General features: G+C 34.3%; 1 protein-coding gene across 3 annotated transcripts in view; it reads right to left on the bottom strand.

The window, feature by feature from the left end:
* Positions 1–1602: 1602 nt before the first annotated feature.
* Positions 1603–18109, bottom strand: part of LOC106474241 (tetratricopeptide repeat protein 39A-like) — a 19775-nt gene continuing 3268 nt past the window's right edge. The window contains exons 3-11 of one of the 3 annotated variants that reach the window (XM_022402589.1): positions 17246–17337; positions 16662–16823; positions 15754–15871; positions 15260–15371; positions 11337–11451; positions 10043–10159; positions 9517–9641; positions 2195–2320; positions 1603–2088 (exon numbers count right to left, since the gene is read on the bottom strand). In XM_022402589.1, coding sequence (XP_022258297.1) covers positions 2205–2320; positions 9517–9641; positions 10043–10159; positions 11337–11451; positions 15260–15371; positions 15754–15871; positions 16662–16823; positions 17246–17337 — 957 coding nt within the window. In that variant the 3' untranslated portion in view covers positions 1603–2088; positions 2195–2204. Of the gene's footprint in view, positions 2321–9357; positions 9642–10042; positions 10160–11336; positions 11452–15259; positions 15372–15753; positions 15872–16661; positions 16824–17245; positions 17338–18109 lie in introns of all 3 variants that reach the window. The other 2 variants (XM_022402588.1, XR_002613883.1) reach the window with 2 other exon arrangements.

Below are 18109 nucleotides of genomic sequence, written 5' to 3'. Positions count from 1 at the left end.
TGCCGCTGACTTATTTCACCATCTGCTTGACCAACTATCCTTCCTTTAACAATATCTGACAATTCGAGAGAACCTTTAGTTCTAGGCAAGATAATTAGTGTGTGGACCATTTTCATTTATATAGTGCTTGTGAACACAAATTAGTTAGCATAAATCAGTTAAATGACGAAAAATTAGGTGTCTATTTACCTGTGACCACTCAGTGTATATTGAAACACTACCATTCTGTAGGTCTCATATGTATTTACTAAACAACTAGATCCAGACGACTGACATGTGATGAATCTACGAATGGACAAGTCTGTATTATTCTTTTTTTCCCTAAAATGCACAATTTTGGTGATTAAAAAAAATATTAGCATTCTGTACCATTTCTTAAAAAAAAATTATTAAGGAAATATGTAAACAGAAATACAAATGTTTAATAATTTGAAACACATACTGGCCTGTGACATAATATGTTGAAACATTGTTTTTATTGGAAATTTAATATTTACAAACTTCAGTTATTTGTATTAATTCTACTGTTAAGCAGTAATTTCCTTCATGGCTCATTTCACTTTACACAAGATAATTCTATCAAATTAAAAGAAAAATCTTCAGTATGAAATGTCAAGCAGTTATTGAAACATAAAGAAACACAAAGTTTGGCTTTAAACAAAATAATTGCATGAAAAGAACAGTAGTCTTTTTATATCATTCAAATAACAAACTGTTCCACTCTGTATTTACTCATGAATAAATGTTGCACAAATCCTTGCTTAACACAATTCAAAGAGTATCTACAAGAGGAACAATTAATTTTGACACTGCTTCTTGACAGTATGCATATTAACTCCACATTTATTGTAGGAAATATCTTCCTGTTGTACTTCAATTATATTAGTGAGTTACAAGTAAATAATAATAGTTAACATTAATATTCTTGGTAAGTCTTAAAATTAATAACTAAATTTAATGAGGCCTTGATCTTGAATCAGACAAACACTACTGATACAGTATACAGCACATTCCTCAGTACTAATTTTGTGTAATTGTACTGTTCTCTTTTCCGATTATTAAAATCAAAAACAGGCATCATATTCAAATAACTTTAGTAAAAGCAAAAAATTGTGAATTAGTTTTATCACCATTTTATCTTAGTTTTAAGTTTATATACATTAAAAAAATTCACATTTTAAATTAATTACCATTTAATAATGTGAAATAAAACTAACAAACACAGCAGAAACAAAAAAAACTATAAGATGATGTCGAACTAACAAGAATAAAAATCAACAGTTAATAAAACTAAAAGTCAAATATAAAAGGATTTCTCTTAAAACTGGTAATACAACAGTAAGTTTTTCAGAGGTAGGACAGCCTCAAACAAAATGTTTAAAATAATGAGGTAAAATTCAACAAGTAAACAAGGAAAGAAAACAATTCTAAGTGGAAGCCACTAAAGTTGAGCAGGATGATAAGAGTTGTATCACTTAGTGACAAACACTGAAGTTAAAGGATTTTGGTCAAAAAAAAACCTTCATCTTAAAAAAGAAATGTGAGAAACCCAAGATAAGCATCTAAATAATGTTTTTATTTCAATTTATGATATTAATATTCCCTGGAGCAAATGATTTATTAAAATTACTTTTGAACACATTTTAAGAAATTAAGCTATCAAGAAATAGTTTAAAAATTCTTGACAATGATACTTTACTTATATATTTAGGTGACAAATTAAGATACCACACTATAAGAAAAAACTGTATAAAGGACAATGTTAGGTAATGTTCCACTTCCTTCTTTCTTTTGTTATAAAAATCCTTAATGACCTCAGTAAATACTAATTGCATATGCTTTGTGAAAAGTAAAAATAAAATTCATTTCACTGATTACGTACTTGTATCTTTGTATTCAAAGCCAAAAGTCTATGAGAAAGTGGAAATGTGTCCTGTATTTGGGTGTTTTTTTTATACCCGTTCTTGGGTAGAAATCGTAAAACAAAGCAGCTCATGTACATCACCAGACAGTCACAAGTTACCATAGAAACAATTACAGTAATCGAGCCAACCGACTGTGGCTAATGAAAGCCAAAATTATAAAAAAGTGGAAATGTGACCTATTTCATGCTCTTTTTATATTCTTCTTCTGACATAAAAATCCTAAAATAAAATAGCTCATGTACACAGTCGGACAATTTCCATACAAAACATTGTGGTAATCTAGCCGGCAAACTCCAGATGATGGATACTAACACACAGACTCACACATAATTGATCATGTTTAGAGTTAGATGTCCAACTTGTTGACAAATGACCCATTTTTCTTGAAATAACAACTGAAAGTAGAGGAACACTTCTCACAAAGATAACAATAATTATGTAAATCATACATACAAACACATATTTGATCTATGTATTCTGTATAAAATCACCTCATCCTGTACCCATTTTAGTACAAACGTTTTCTCACTATTTACACATCCTTATCAGTCATCTAATATAAATATATTTTATTAAAATATAAAAGTTTTCACTGTTAACATTCCATAAACTATTCTCCAGACCAAATAAGTATATATGCTTGTTTTTTTTAATATAAAAAATTTACCCCAGGAAAAAATACATTTTTAAATCCTTTACATATTTCATAACTTATCATAAAGATGACATTATTTACATAATTACCACCATATGAACTTACCTACAGACTGACACATTTCAAAAGCAGCAACAGAAGTGCTCAAATGTTAAATAGTTATAATCAAAGACCTGTTGTAAAACATAAATATCAAAATGATAATGTTACGATAGCGGAAGTCAAGTGACGCTGGTAACACGTGATGAGTTTCTAGAAGGATCATGAAGGCTCGAGTGTTTGCCAGACACCCTCTATTTTGGTATATATAAGCCCGGCAAATAAAGCAGAGAGAAGAAGTGACAGCATAGAGAATTGCAGATAGAGACAAATAATTGAGTCAAGTGAGCGGTAGTGACCGTAAGAAAAGTGTGTGAATTGTTGTTAATTATAGCATGTGTTTAAGTTAAAGTGACTGTGGAAATTAAGTGTATTACAAAGTTTGTAACGAGAAAGAATAAACTAGTTTTAATTAAGGAAGGACTTGTATCGCTGAAGTTTCTCGAAAAGAATTTTTACGGGAAATTAACAAACGACCAGAGACATAACAATATGTTGAAGTTATATTATTCTTCTGCTAGATGCCACATATGTTCTATTTAACTAAGCTATATAGCTCGTTAAAGAAAATATAATCTCGCCAGAAGAGTTACATTGCAGTGGAAATTTTGTTATTCTGGTACTGTGATTAGTGGTTGTAGCAGGGCCTACTAATGTGTGTTATAAGACAATAAGTATATTTAATGCCTATAGGAAGAGCACAAGTCACTCTTTGTTTGCAGAGTGTTAGAGAAGTGACAGTGAAATTGAACTGACTGAAGAAGTTAACCATATTGCTATTACAGCAACAAACCAATATGATTGACAAATCTGTGGTGGGCTGGGCTGCATCCGAAAACAGTGAATGTGCAGAAACCATTTACTCAACCTTATAATTATGCATTCAAATTGAATACAAATAGTTTGTAACAAGCTAAGACCATTCAAGAAATTTTGTCTTTTGTGATTTTCTCCCCAAAGATTTGAAGTTTTCTTTAGCTAAAAGTAAAACTAAGCAGTGTTTGAAAAAGCCTTCTGATACACAATGTTACACAAAGCCTTCTGATACACAATTTTACTCAAAGCCTTCTGATACACAATGTTACACAAAGCCTTCTGATACACAATGGAGTCAATATGATGCATGCCTCTCTATGCTACTGCCAATTTTGTATGATCCCATAGAACATGTGAAAAATGATGGAGATCAGAAGACTAGTCACCCAGCTACCTTCTTAAACCAAGCCATGGAACCAGTTGAGTTTTTGTTGTGTCATGTTGTTTGCCAGGGATCACTGCCGTATCTCATGCACTTCAGCTATTCCCTTAAAAATCCAACTTATGACCTCACGAAAGATGAACAATTTACTTTCATTGCCTGGTGACAAAAAACAATACACCTATACACACTTCTAGAGGAAGGCCTAACTATGTCTTAGCTGTAGAAAATGGAATATGTCTCAATGCATTGTACAGTTAGAGGTCAGAACTACAGATAATATCCTCACTTTAACACCAGAAGAATACTGGTACTTATACCCGTTCATTCTACTAATGGATCACCTAGCCATATTGCTTAATGATCAAGTATGTAATTAATTGCCTAATCTGAAATCTGCTACTCAACAAGCTCACCCCAGTTATGTGGAGTAACACAAATGAGGAGTATAATGTCATGATACCCAGTTGTATTGTACTGATTCAGAGCTTGAGCTGTGGTAGCATTATAGAGTGATCTGTGTTACACTCTGGAAGACACTATTACAACGTACTCCAACATTCACATCATCTTAAAAGTACTGCTTAAAATGCCAGTATCTTTTACTTCTGCTGAGCTTTCATTCAGCTGCTTAAGGTGCTTGAATTCATATCTGCAAAGTACTGTGACAGAAACATGACTTATAAGGTTGGCACTGCTGAACATCTATCATAATGGAACATCTATGACCCAGAAAATTCTGCTGAACATCTATCATGATGGGACATCTATGACCCAGAAAATTCTGCTGAACATCTATCATAATGGGACATCTAGGACCCAGAAAATTCTGCTGAACTTCTATCATTATGGGACATCTATGACCCAGAAAATTCTGCTGAACATCTATCATAATGGGACATCTATGACCCAGAAAATTCTGCTGAACATCTATCATAATGGGACATCTATGACCCAGAAAATTCTGCTGAACATCTATCATAATGGGACATCTAGGACCCAGAAAATTCTGCTGAACATCTATCATGATGGGACATCTATGACCCAGAAAATTCTGCTGAACTACCAGGATTGAACAAGCTGATAAATGCATATTTAAGCTTGTTTTTGTTATTTATCAATCACACATTTCTAAATGTGCACTTATGTGGTGAATGTGTTCTACTCCTATTCATTGTAAAATAGTTAATGTTGGTTTTGTCAAAGATGTAGTGTTGAGATTTGTGTGTGTGAAGGGCATTCATACTGCTGTTAGTCCACTTCTGAGTATCACAATAAACATTTATTGGGGCACCCCTGAGAAGCAATATCAGCCTTACAGACATAATTTTCTTGTACATGTGAACAAACTAGCAAGGGACCTTTCTTAAGATTGTACAATTTTGATAAACAAGTATCTACTATAACATATTTCTATAATAAACTTTTTTTCTTTATATGTAAATCAATTACATCCTTCGGGCAAGTAATTAAATAGTTTCAAACAGTGACTGCTACTTCAGTATATTATATTCAAGTCTAAGTTACTTACTCTAAGATTGTGGCAATTGATGTTGTGTTATTTATTAATTAGATACTAATTACTAACAAGTCTTTATCCTACATTTGTATCTACTTTAAAATATTACTAACTAATAATTAGACGTATGTGATCTTCTACACTACTAATCATGACAATGAAGTCTATTTATGAATGAAAGCTTGATATACTAAAAATGTTGGCCTTTTCAAAAACAAGTTTCACATTATTAAACAAACCATTTACTGGAAAGGAGTAAAGATATTCAGACACTCTATACTGTCACAAGTGGGGCTATCCAAACACTTTACGGTGTTCCAAGTAGTACTATTGTACATGCTTAATTGTTATAGTTATTGCCAGCGAAGTATTTTACACATATACACAGTGCTATAGTATTGCTAAATTTAAAGCTATTTTTATATTTTACAATGTTACAGGTATTTTATACTGGTATATGTAGCACTACTGAGACAACTTACTCACCAGTAGTTTTATGCAAGCATTTTACTCTTTTACACAAAACTTTACACTGTTTCAAACAGTGGTACGCAGGAATTTTGGAGAACTTACATTCACCCGATAAAAGTTCCCATGCTATGCAATGTACAGTAGACTGACAATGTACAATGTACAGTAGACTGACAATGTGCAATGTACAGTAGACTGACAATGTACAATGTACAGTAGACTGACAATGTACAGTAGACTGACAATGTGCAATGTACAGTAGACTGACTGAGATTAGAATAAAACATTTCTTTTCCCTTAGCATAAATATATTTTTCAATGATACTTTCAAGGTTATAATTTTCCTATACTGAAAATGTATTTCTGATAAGTACTTACCTCCCCTCACATAAATAGCTATTCTAGTTCAGTGCTGCCCTTTATATGCAAAACTTTTTGGCATGCCACAAGTCTTAAGCTCCCATGTACCTTACGTTCAACATGTACATCATGCAACAACCCTCCACCAAAAGCAATAGAACATTGTAAGCAGTAATAGAGAGAACAGTAAGGGCATGGAGAACTGAAAGCTCCATCAAATGGTGTCGAAGAGAAGAAGGTTGGGCCTGACCAAGATGAGTGTTGAAAATAAACACCCAAGGGAACAAGATATTGGGTAGATTAATCAACTTACATGAGCTGCCTCTATGATCAGCAGATGAGTGTGATGTGTGGACTCCTGTTCAAAACAAGCTAACAGAAACCAGTCATCCATGTAATGGTGTAAGCTCAACCCCTAAGCAAACATATGTTGAGCAAAAGCCTTGACTACTCAACAAAAGACATACAGGGCTGAAGCAAGCACAAAGAGCAGGGTGCGGAATTGATAAACTACCCCATGATGAACAAACCAAAGATAGCACCTTAACAGACGAGATATTGGAATATGCAGATAAGCATTCATGACACCTAACTGGAGAAACCTGAAGAAAAAATCCATCAACCAAAAGCCACCAGTCCCCAGTTTTCTTGAGTACCACAAACAGCCTGGAATAAAAACCTGGAGAAGGATGAGTTACAGGTTTCATGGGTTTCTGGGAGAGAAAATGTTGTGCCACCTCTGACAGACATTGACTGGTAGTAGGATCCCGAGGAAACGGAATGGATATGGGCCTCTACCACTGTTTACCAGCCCTTACCAGTTCCTACCTCCAGGAGTTCTTCCTCTTGTTGTATTATTGAATGCTAATGGACACATCACCAGCATGTTTTCATCAAAGATTAGTGGGTTATTTGGGTATTATCTGAGGGACTTGTCATCCACTTCTTCACCCTCCTCCATTGTCTCCGGTGCTCGTCTAGCCTCGGAATGAGACAAACGATCAACCTAAGATGAAAGGGTTGATTACCATCTCACCAATTCCACACAAGATTCCAAAATCTGGAATATTTCCAAAAATAGTCTGCCAGAGAAAGAGGGACATACATAAGTCCCAAAGATAAGTGGGTAATAAACAAGCTTGGGATAACAGAGCATCCCTCCACAGAAGATCCCAACAGCAGTGAAACCATATGTGTAAGAAAAGAGCCGAATAAGACAAACGTGCCAATGTGGAGGTAATCATGGAGAGACTATCCCTCGAAAAACCCTCAGGATCTTGGTGGAGCACTTCTGAAAGGAGGTGAATGATAGATAAGTACCGTAGGAGAGTTAATGTGTAAGATGAAAGTCGGAAAACTGGGCATGGGATAAACGAACTGGATGATCAGGGCCTAGCCCCCACATGGGCAAAAGTGATTCCAACTGTTGAGAATCAAGACATGGAAATTCAGCCTGATGGTATGCTAAAGCAAAGTGATCTGAATTCCATGGAGGGCAAGGCATGCTAGCATCCCCAACCAACCGAGAGACAAAAAGCTCTGCATGAACCCTAAATCAGGCATGCTAAAGCAAAGTGATCTGAATTCCATGGAGGGCAAGGCATGCTAGCATCCCCAACCAACTGAGAGACAAAAAGCTCTGCATGAACCCTAATATCCAGGGGTGGGGGACACAGAATACTGAGAGGAGGGAGTATCATGTAACAAAGAAGGAAAGGGATTATAAGAAATCGAAGAAATGGATAAAACAGAACACACCTGAGAAATCATGTTTAAAAAGGCCATATTAGGCCTAGCTGATACCACAGTAGAGGCATAGGAAGACATGGCAAAATCAAATGGAGGAAAAGGCTGTCAAGTTCCTCATCAGCCCGATTAGGTTCAACATGTTCTGGAGGAACATGGACAATAACAGGAGAAGCAGGTTGACTCATATAATGATCGATCTCACTGTGGATGAGAGTTGATAATTCCATAGTCAAGTCCCACCTACAGCTTATGTAAATGTGCTGGTAGGAGGTATTAACTCCATAGTGGTAACTTGGAATTTATTGTTGAGAATGAATGATCAAAGACAACAGTGTTATAATAAAGAAATGAAACTGGGAAAAATAAGTTATCTTTATGTTATCTCAAACTATTTTAAAATTGAAAAGAACAATTCCACTTTGGAGTGAATGGCAAAAAAAAAATCACTAAGTTTAAAGAAAAAAACATGATTGAAGGGCACAATAAAAAAGCATCTTGACACGAGCACTGCCTAATGAGAATCGATAGTTCAGTAGAATCGAATAAAGGGAGTCACGTGCGTCAGGAGGGTGTCACACTCCTATTGGTGGAGGGTTGTTGCATGATGATTTATGTGGGAGATGCATGTTGAACGTGAGAGCTCAACGTTTGTGGCATGCAAAAAATATTTTGCATATAGAGGACAGCACTGAACGAGAATAGCTATTTATGAGAGTGGAGATCATGTACCATATCGGAATTCAAGTTTATTCATTAAATTCATAAGTTATTTTAAGTCTAATGTGCAACAAAAATTTCTCAATTACTGCTTAATAATTGGTGTTGATGTTTAAAAAAAATTAAAATTAGAAGTATTCCCCAAAAAAATTGTTAAAAACAAATTTTCTTTACATTTTCTTAGTTGTCTTCTACAAATACATTCTATAAATTACTAGTATTTTACCCAAAATAGTGATAATATTTTATCTAATTAAATAAGCTCTAAATTAGATACAACGGAACTGAATAGGTTAAATAGATAGTACCTATTTGTAATTTATTTGTTTATAACTTTTTCCTGTCCTTACAAATTATATAGAAATGGCTTGACAATTTTAAATATGTCATAGAGTACTAGTTATGGAGTCTTACGTATCAACTGGAGTCTGAATATGCATGAAAATATTTATAACAAGTTTTACACTATTAAGTGGCTTTTATATTTGAGATTATAGTTAACCACCACAAACAATGGATATCAAAATGAAATCTAAAACTCTACTAATTAATGGTATATGTAACAATATTAAAGATAAAAAAATCACCAATGTTATGTTTATATAAGTTCATTCTTAAATATACACGTTTTCATTAGTCGCAAATTAAAGGCTACGTTCGATACCTTTTTCAGGAAGAACTTTAAAGCAAAGGCAATAAAAAAGGGTAAAAAAGTTGGCTATTTTGAGATACTATTTTCCACATTCTTCTTGATAGGATTCTCTCCTCCAGCAAAATTAATATTTATAATTTTGTTTGGGTCACATGCAGTAGGGTGCCTCACCCGGCAATGGTTTACAAATAGTAGGTGATTCAGGTTCTCCTTGTTGGCTTCCATTCAATTTCTTGTAGGCTGCATAAAGTCTAAAATGTAGAACTACTTCCGTCAGGTAACCATGATAATTGAATCTATTGAAGAAAAACACAATTAATGTGTACACATAATTTCACAATCACCCTTTGTATATAAAAAAGTTAGGTACTTTTATTAGTAAATCCTAATTTTCATTGTAAAATTCAAACATATGTATTGAATTTATCAAAGTATTTTTGTTAGCTTCGTTAAAGAAAGTTATTATCACAAGTAATATATAGCAACTTACAAAATGCTTAGTGAAATATATTGGTGTCATTCGTATTTTCTCACAAGACTCACTGTAATACTTAACCTAATTAACTAACTAATTACCTACCTGTATATGTGTTTATATACCAGTATTATAAATATGAATTCAAAATTCTTAAAATAAATCAGAAATACTATTCTTACCTCATTCATTTATACTATAGTTATTAGCACCAAAACTTACTTAGCAGCTTTTAACCACTCCAAAGCATCATCTTTTTTCCCTTTCTCCATCATCATGAAGGCTAACTCAGCTGCAGCATATGGTGGAAGATGGAATTTATCTTTAATCTCCCCCTCTCTACAAAATAATATCAGTTTATTCATTTTAAATAGAACAAATTTATATTTAATCCTCAAATTACTGACTTTTATTTTATACAGTTCACTACTAATGAAGTCCAAATATTGCGTTATATTTATGTTATATTTTTGTAAAAAAAAAAGAGATGGTGAAACCACCCACTTTCTATTTAAAATACATAGTTACTTCAGTAGTAATCAGTGGAATTAATAGCAATATTAATGGTATTTATTTTTAAATATTATTTGTAACTTACTCTGTACATATTATTAGGAACCTTATAACCAATTAAGTCCTGGTCCCACAAGCAATTTTGTGCATAAATAATTTAAAGCCAATTGGGTTCAATACTTCTACAGCTATATGTACTTCTTTAAACCCACAGTTCACTCCTGTATATGTTTAATAACTACATACACAATACACTGATAGATTCTGAAAATTCGAATTTTCCATCAATTTATAGGCATTTCATGAGTACAGATCCTTTTATAACATACTGTGTACAGTAGAATTGTATATTTGACTCACGTTTTGTCATATTTTGTGTAGATACTTGTGGAAAATTTGAAATTGTAGTTAAAACTCCACTATATTACAAGGTTGGCTGTGCACATTTGGTTAATGGTTACCGGTTAAACTACTGGTTTATTTCCAGCTAGCCACTACCGATTTCGAGACCCGATATCAAGAAACGTTTATTTCTAAGTTTAACTTGCATCAGTGGCAATTTTAAGTGAAAAAATAAAACAGAAATTCAAAAATATTTGGCAACATTCACTAGTCAACTGATGTAAATGCACTTTGTAACACTCTGATGATCGATTCCTCAAAAGGTATGCATCTTTATTTATTAGAATACTACATGCAAAGTATTTCAAAACTTGTGATTTCCTATGTAATGTTCTGTGGTTGCACAAAACATCTAAGTGAAACAGAAAGTGCCAAGTACTGTAAGTGTAGTCAGTGACTTTATATTTTTTTGGAAAAAAAGAACTATTACATGTTTCTATTAAAATATCTAGATTTAAATTAACTATGTACTAACTACCAGTTTGTTTCACTTGGCTAATGTACTATTGTCTTCCAGCTACATTCATCGGAAGATACACTCTTGAAATTCCCACTTTCTATGTTAACTACCATGAAAATATTAACGAAAATTGGCTTCTACCTGTTAATGATTTCTCGAAAACACTGTTCGGCTTGATCAATACGGTCTAGGTACTTTAAACACATTCCTTGTAAAAGAGTTAGCATCAAGTAATCATCTACTTCCTGTACTTCACCTACAAAAATACTCATTGTTACAATTATAAACATACAACTAAACCTTTAACACTTAAATTAGTAAGGTTGGAAAAAACTGAGATTTTTAGTCAATCAACAGGAAAGCTTTATACTTTAGTTATAGGAAAGTTAACCTCTTGTTAAATAACTCATTGTTATAATAAATGTTATCTTTTAGAATTATTCATTATTTAAAAAAAAAGTTTATTTTAATTAAAATATAAAAGTGAAGACAGCAAAATATTGTAAAATGGAAGGTGGCTGACAATGCTGCACAATAACCAGCAATAGTGGATACTGACAGCCTCTTGTTGAAAAGCCAGGTAAGGAAGGATGTCAGGTGTGGGAATCTAGGACAGGACAAAGGAAAACCATGACAAGAAGACCAATGATGATAAAAATACCACTTACATTGGTAAACTGACATGGTGGAGGGGTATGTTAAAAGGGGAATTAGGGAAGCAACCTGCAGAGATAGTTTAGCCCATCTGGTGAGGGATGAGACAAAAGCCATGCATGAAGACAAAGCATGGAAAGAGAAGAATGTAGCACACCCAAATGAGATTGTCTGAGGAGGATGGGGATGGGTGAGAGGGGTTAGTAGGAGCAAGCACAGAAGTGGAAACCATAGCTGCATAGAACAAAGTGGAGCTACCAACAGGACTAAACAAGGAGTGGCTTGTATGATGGTGAGGGGACAAGGAAGAATACAGATGGGAGGATATGTATAAAGGTAGCAGTCCCTCCAATCCTGACTGAGGGCAACGACAGCTAAAGTCAAAGAATAAGGAATAGGAGACCAAACCCTGGGGTGCAACAGACGATCCATGACCAGATTCAATGTACATGGTATATGAAATGCCACCAAACAAATGTGATGGCTGTGGGCCCAAAATAGGAGGTCCAACATGTGGAAACAGAGAAATCTCAACTGACCACTCCTTTTTTGAGTGACGTACAAGACAACCATGGAGTTGTCAGAATGGATTATAACCGACTGGTTCCAGAGAGACTGTAGAAAATGAACCAAAGCCTGATGAACAGTGAAGAGTTCTAAGGGATTGATATGCCAAAACCAGAAAGAGAAGCATCCATGAAGAGGTACACCTCCAGAATGGGAAAGAGGAAAAGGAACATCCACTGTGGTGTTGTCTCAGTTCAAACACTAGGTGAAGTCCACAAGCAGGGAAGGAAAAAGATGGATAGGAGTGTTGAAGGGATCTTGAACAAGGTTCCAATGATGTTGTAAAGCCTACTGAATAAGTCACATGTAGGATTGATTGAGGGGAATGAGAAGCCCACATCCCCAAAATAGATAGAACTTTTGGCACAGTTGGAGAAGGAGAGGAGGAAATGGTCTAAACCAGAAACTCCATAGATCACAGGCAAAATTGAGAAGGTTGGACTCAGCTGAGACAGAAATTGAAAAAAGACCCTGAGATGCACAAGGTATTGAGTGGGGAAGAGGAAGGATTTCACCTTTACTAGTCAACCTACCCATGCAGCTTCTTGAAGAAGAAATTGAGTGTGAAGGAAAGAGGTGGCATACGGAGAAGCTAAAAGCAGCCAATAATCCATGTAATGGTAAAAACGAAGGCCTCTAGAATGGAGAAGATGGGCAAAGACCTTGACCATCCAACAAAAAATGCAGAGAACCAAAGCTGACCCAAATGGAAGAGTTCAGAATTGTTAGATGCAACCCTGATGGACAAAACGAAGAAAATGCTGGGATGCTAGGGAGTTGGAAATGTGGAGGTAAACATCTGAGACATCTACCTTTGTCATCCACAAACCAGGAGTGAAAACCCATTGAAAAGATAGGTATGACTCCATGCTGAACCAAAGAATGTCAAGGAAGCAGTTGAAGGAAGAAAGATCAATGATGGGGTGCCAATCCCCAATCTTCTTTGGAACAATGGACAAATGGAAATAGAAACCTGGCTAAGAAGGATACACCCATTTCACAGAGCCCTTATGAAGATAGTAGTGAGCTGCCTCAGACAGAAGCTGGCTGGAAATAGGAATCATGATGAAGGGAGAGGGGAGGAAGGGAAGAAAAATGAAGAATGAACTCTCCAGAGAGAACCTGCACAACCCAAGGTCTGTGGTGAATAACTCCCACATGGTGGCAAAATGCAAAAGCTTTGCCCACATCAGATCTATGCCTACCACATAGTCATCGGGAGTGCTAGGTGTGCTGAAGTTGTTGATGAAAACTGATGGTTGAACTTGGAGACCCATGAAGCAGGAACTATTAAAAAGATAGGAAGGAAGAGGACAAGACACTGGAACAGGTTGAAAAAAACAGGAAGCCAGTGAGGAAAGGAAGGTGTGCAAACGGGCCAACTCAACTCTGGATTCTAATGAGTTAGGAAGACCTTCAAAGACATCTTTCCTTAAAAAAGGGAGCCATACATAAGTCCCATAAGGAGGTTGGAGGTAAACAGACACAGGACAAAAGGGCATCCTAACCTAAAATATCCCAACAACAGAGGAGCTATGTATGGAAGGAAAGGGCAGAAGAGGACATTTGTGTCAGAATGGAAAACATCAGGGTATGAGTCTCCACCGAAAACTCCTCAGGGGAACGAGGAAGGGCCTTAGACAAAAGATGAATGGAGGAAAGGGAACAAAGGCGAGAGGATAGAGTAAGGCGGATAAAGGAGAGCTGAGGTTGGAAAACCATGACCAAAGTATTGGGATCCAAACCCCACAGGGGCAGTAAAAGATCCAACTCTTGTGAATCCAAAAGGGAAACTCAGATGGATGGTAAGTCAAAGCATAGGCCTCCATATTACATGAGGGTCAAGACATACTGGTTCCAGAATGTAATTGGTCTGCAAGCCTATTAGCATAAACCCCAATATCTGGTGAAGGGAGGAGAACAAGATATTGGACAGAAGGTTTCTCACTTAAAAGGGAAAGAGAGGAAGCAAAAGAAACAGGAGACAAAGACAAAACATAACAAACCTGACTGACCAATTCCAGGTAAGGAGAAGAAAGCCTGGGTGTATCCACTGGACCTATATAACTGTGTGGCATAGGATGGGGCTGTCAAAATCATTATCCTCTTGTTCAGAACAAAACATTACAAAATAATTTTGAGGAGAATCTGAAGCCTGCATGAAAGTAGCTAACTCCTAGCGAACCAAGACCATTATGTCTTCCACCGATAACTACAGACCCAAAGCCATTGTAGACAAAGGGTAACTGTTGTAGTAGTAACATTAGACTCAGAACTCATGATAACTGTGAGTGTTTTTTGAATAATAAAAATCCATACAGGGAGCTAAAAAAAAGATTAAAGACATGTAACATTAACGTGTACAAAGGAAAAGTTAAAGAGCTGAAGCGTAACAAACTAAAAGAAAAAAAAACTAAGTTCTCCAAAACACATGTAACTGATCAAAATTCCATGAGCAAAGCTCAAATGAAAAACACATCTAAACATGACAAGTGCCAATCAACAAGTGAAGATGAACTAAGCTGCATAGAGGGAGTCAGCTATGCTAGGAATTGTGTTGCACTCCTATTGGTGGAGGGTTGTCACATGCTCATTTTCATGTGATTACGCAGCTGCCTCACTTAAAACACATCAGGGTAGGTGGGAGTATCAAGTCTAGCGGTGAGTGAAAATTTGTGCACATAAAGGGCAGTACAAGTCGAGAAAAACTGTTATGTGAGGAGAGGTGAGATACAGTATCGGAAAAACAGGTTACTTAAACAACTGAACAAGGTTTAAAAGAGACCTTAATACCATAATCATACTTAAAGGAATGGCAACAATAATGTTAGTATGTAACATACCACTAGTTTCATGAAGATCTGTTAGGCTTTTTTCAATCATTTTATGATAAACTTCAAGTAAAGGTGGGACTTTAGAGATGACAGGGAATCCATGCCACATATAGACAAACTCCTAAAAAGAAAAATATACATATATGCATACATGTAGAAGTTAACTGATTTTATTTTCATTAACGAAATAGAAACTTACAGTTTACATGACCAAAACATATAACTAAAACATTCATAAGTACAGCTTGAAGAATTTAGAAGTTGTGTTTTTCATACAGGTAAATTATTTCTATGGGTACATATTAACCAACCAGTGATAATTTCAAAGCTTCAACCAAGCTAATAGATTTTTAACTATAGATTTACTTCTGAAATAGTTTACTTAGGTTGGCACTACATTATTTTACCAGAAGTACGATAATTATGTGAAGAAGGTTTAAGTAAATTCTTGCCACGTTTTGTAAAAACTAAATATAAATTTCTTATTCCTTTTGGAACCTTACCAAAATAGGAAGTACAAGTTTATTTCCATTTCCAAGGAACTTCTCTGCATTCTTCACACAGAACTTTTCAATGGGAATGGATTTTCCAGCAAGTCGTTGCCTTAAGTTTGGGACTTGTCTAGGTAAAAAACAATTACTGGTTCACCCATGTGCTCAGTAGTTGAAATAGAAGAAACTCATCTTACACACCACAAATTAATGGATGAAAAAAACTGTTATGCCTAAATTACAACATAGCTAAATGTCAAAGATTAACAATAGTAGAAAAGAAACAAAGCTTGCTTAAATAAATCATCTCACTTACCAAGAGTGCCACTTACTTCTGACCTGATGACCATAATTTTACAAAACACATCTTGATTTATAATCTCTAAATCATATCACCATCAGCAAGACCTAAACATATTTGACAATCAGTCTTACACTATTTACTTGTCTACCTGAAATATAACCATATTCAATCACTAAAAAATTCTAACATTACACACAAATCTGTCTGTATATGAACATCAAGCATAATACTAACCAGACACAAAAATTAACCCTACTTAATCACTAAATGTAATGTTAACAAGATATTTCACCAAACGCTATCACGACACTAAGGCTTACCTAAACATTACATTTAACTCAAATACTACCAATGAGGTAAGCCTAATGCCTTCTAAACACTATAAAAAACATTACCTTGACATTAAACATTACTAAACTTTGGATAGAAAATTAAACTGCCAATAATCTAAATATAATGCTACCATGTTTTTACAACAAATACAATATATGTAGTTCTACTAAAACACTAAATCAAACACTGCCTACATAAAGAATCAAATTCCAGTTACACACTAGAAACAATATACACATTAATTTACATTATAATGAATCAAATGCCATATGCACAATCGTACCTGTACAAAGAAATTATTTCATCCATCATGTCTTTTCGTCCCTCTAGTACCTGCATGTAGAGAAATGAAGCATACAGATAACAGCTGGTAGCAGGAGACCAACGGCATTCCTTCCTCAAGATGTCTGCACATTTAGCAGCATTAGCCCAGTCACATTTATAGCTAGGTTGTGATAAAAACTGGCATTAAAAACTAGTGAAACTAACAAAGAAATATGCAGTCATTAATTACACTTACCAATGTTATAAAAGGACATAAGTAACATTCTGTATAACAATAATTACTCAATTAAAACAGTATTATATTTTCATAATATATCCAAAAAAACAAATTCATATACTTTCATTGATTAATTTCGTCAAAAATATAAAAATTAATACTACCACTGTTGCTCTCCATCATTTTTTCTTCAGAGTCAAGAACAATAGAAATAGTCACACAATAAAGAGGTTTGACACAGAAAATAGTTATTTCTTTTAAAAGTAGAGTAATATTTTTTCTCTTACCCATCACCAAAGTTATCTTATATTAAAAACATCTTACAAACCAATTAAATGATAAAAATAGAAAACATTTTCACTCACCAATAACACCACTGCTGTTCCCACAAACACATATAATGAAATTGTTTCCATTCAGCCTGAGCTGAAATACTGTCATCAAAGCTCTTAATAGCCTGTTAAATTTATAAAACTTTATAAAAATGTACAACAGAAAATCCTTAGAAGCTTAATACCAAATAAAAAATCCATCTATGATCATTTGGACTACTAAAATTTTACAGACTTTGGTATACAAATTATTTTGAATCTGAAAACAGATATTGTAATACCAATACACAGATATTGTAATACCAAAACACATATATTTTAATACCAAAACACATATATTTTAATACCAAAACACATATATTTTAATACCAAACACACATATTGTAATACCAAACACACATATTGTAATACCAAACACAGATATTGTAATACCAAATACACATATTGTAATACCAAACACACATATTGTAATACCAAATACACATATTGTAATACCAAAACACACATATTGTAATACCAAAACACACATATTGTAATACCAAAATACAGATATTGTAATACCAAAATACAGATATTGTAATACCAAAATACACATATTGTAATACCAAAATACACATATTGTAATACCAATACACAGATATTGTAATACCAATACACAGATATTGTAATACCAATACACACATATTGTAATACCAAAACACACATATTGTAATACCAAAACACATATTGTAATACCAAAACACACATATTGTAATACCAAAACACAGATATTGTAATACCAAAACACACATATTGTAATACCAAAACACACATATTGTAATACCAAAACACACATATTGTAATACCAAAACACACATATTGTAATCTAAAACACACATATTGTAATAACATTAGAGA

Source organism: Limulus polyphemus, unplaced genomic scaffold (assembly GCF_000517525.1).
Source record: "Limulus polyphemus unplaced genomic scaffold, Limulus_polyphemus-2.1.2 Scaffold6983, whole genome shotgun sequence".
Taxonomy (NCBI): Eukaryota; Metazoa; Arthropoda; class Merostomata; order Xiphosura; family Limulidae; genus Limulus; species Limulus polyphemus.
This window is presented reverse-complemented; position numbering and strand designations above follow the sequence as displayed.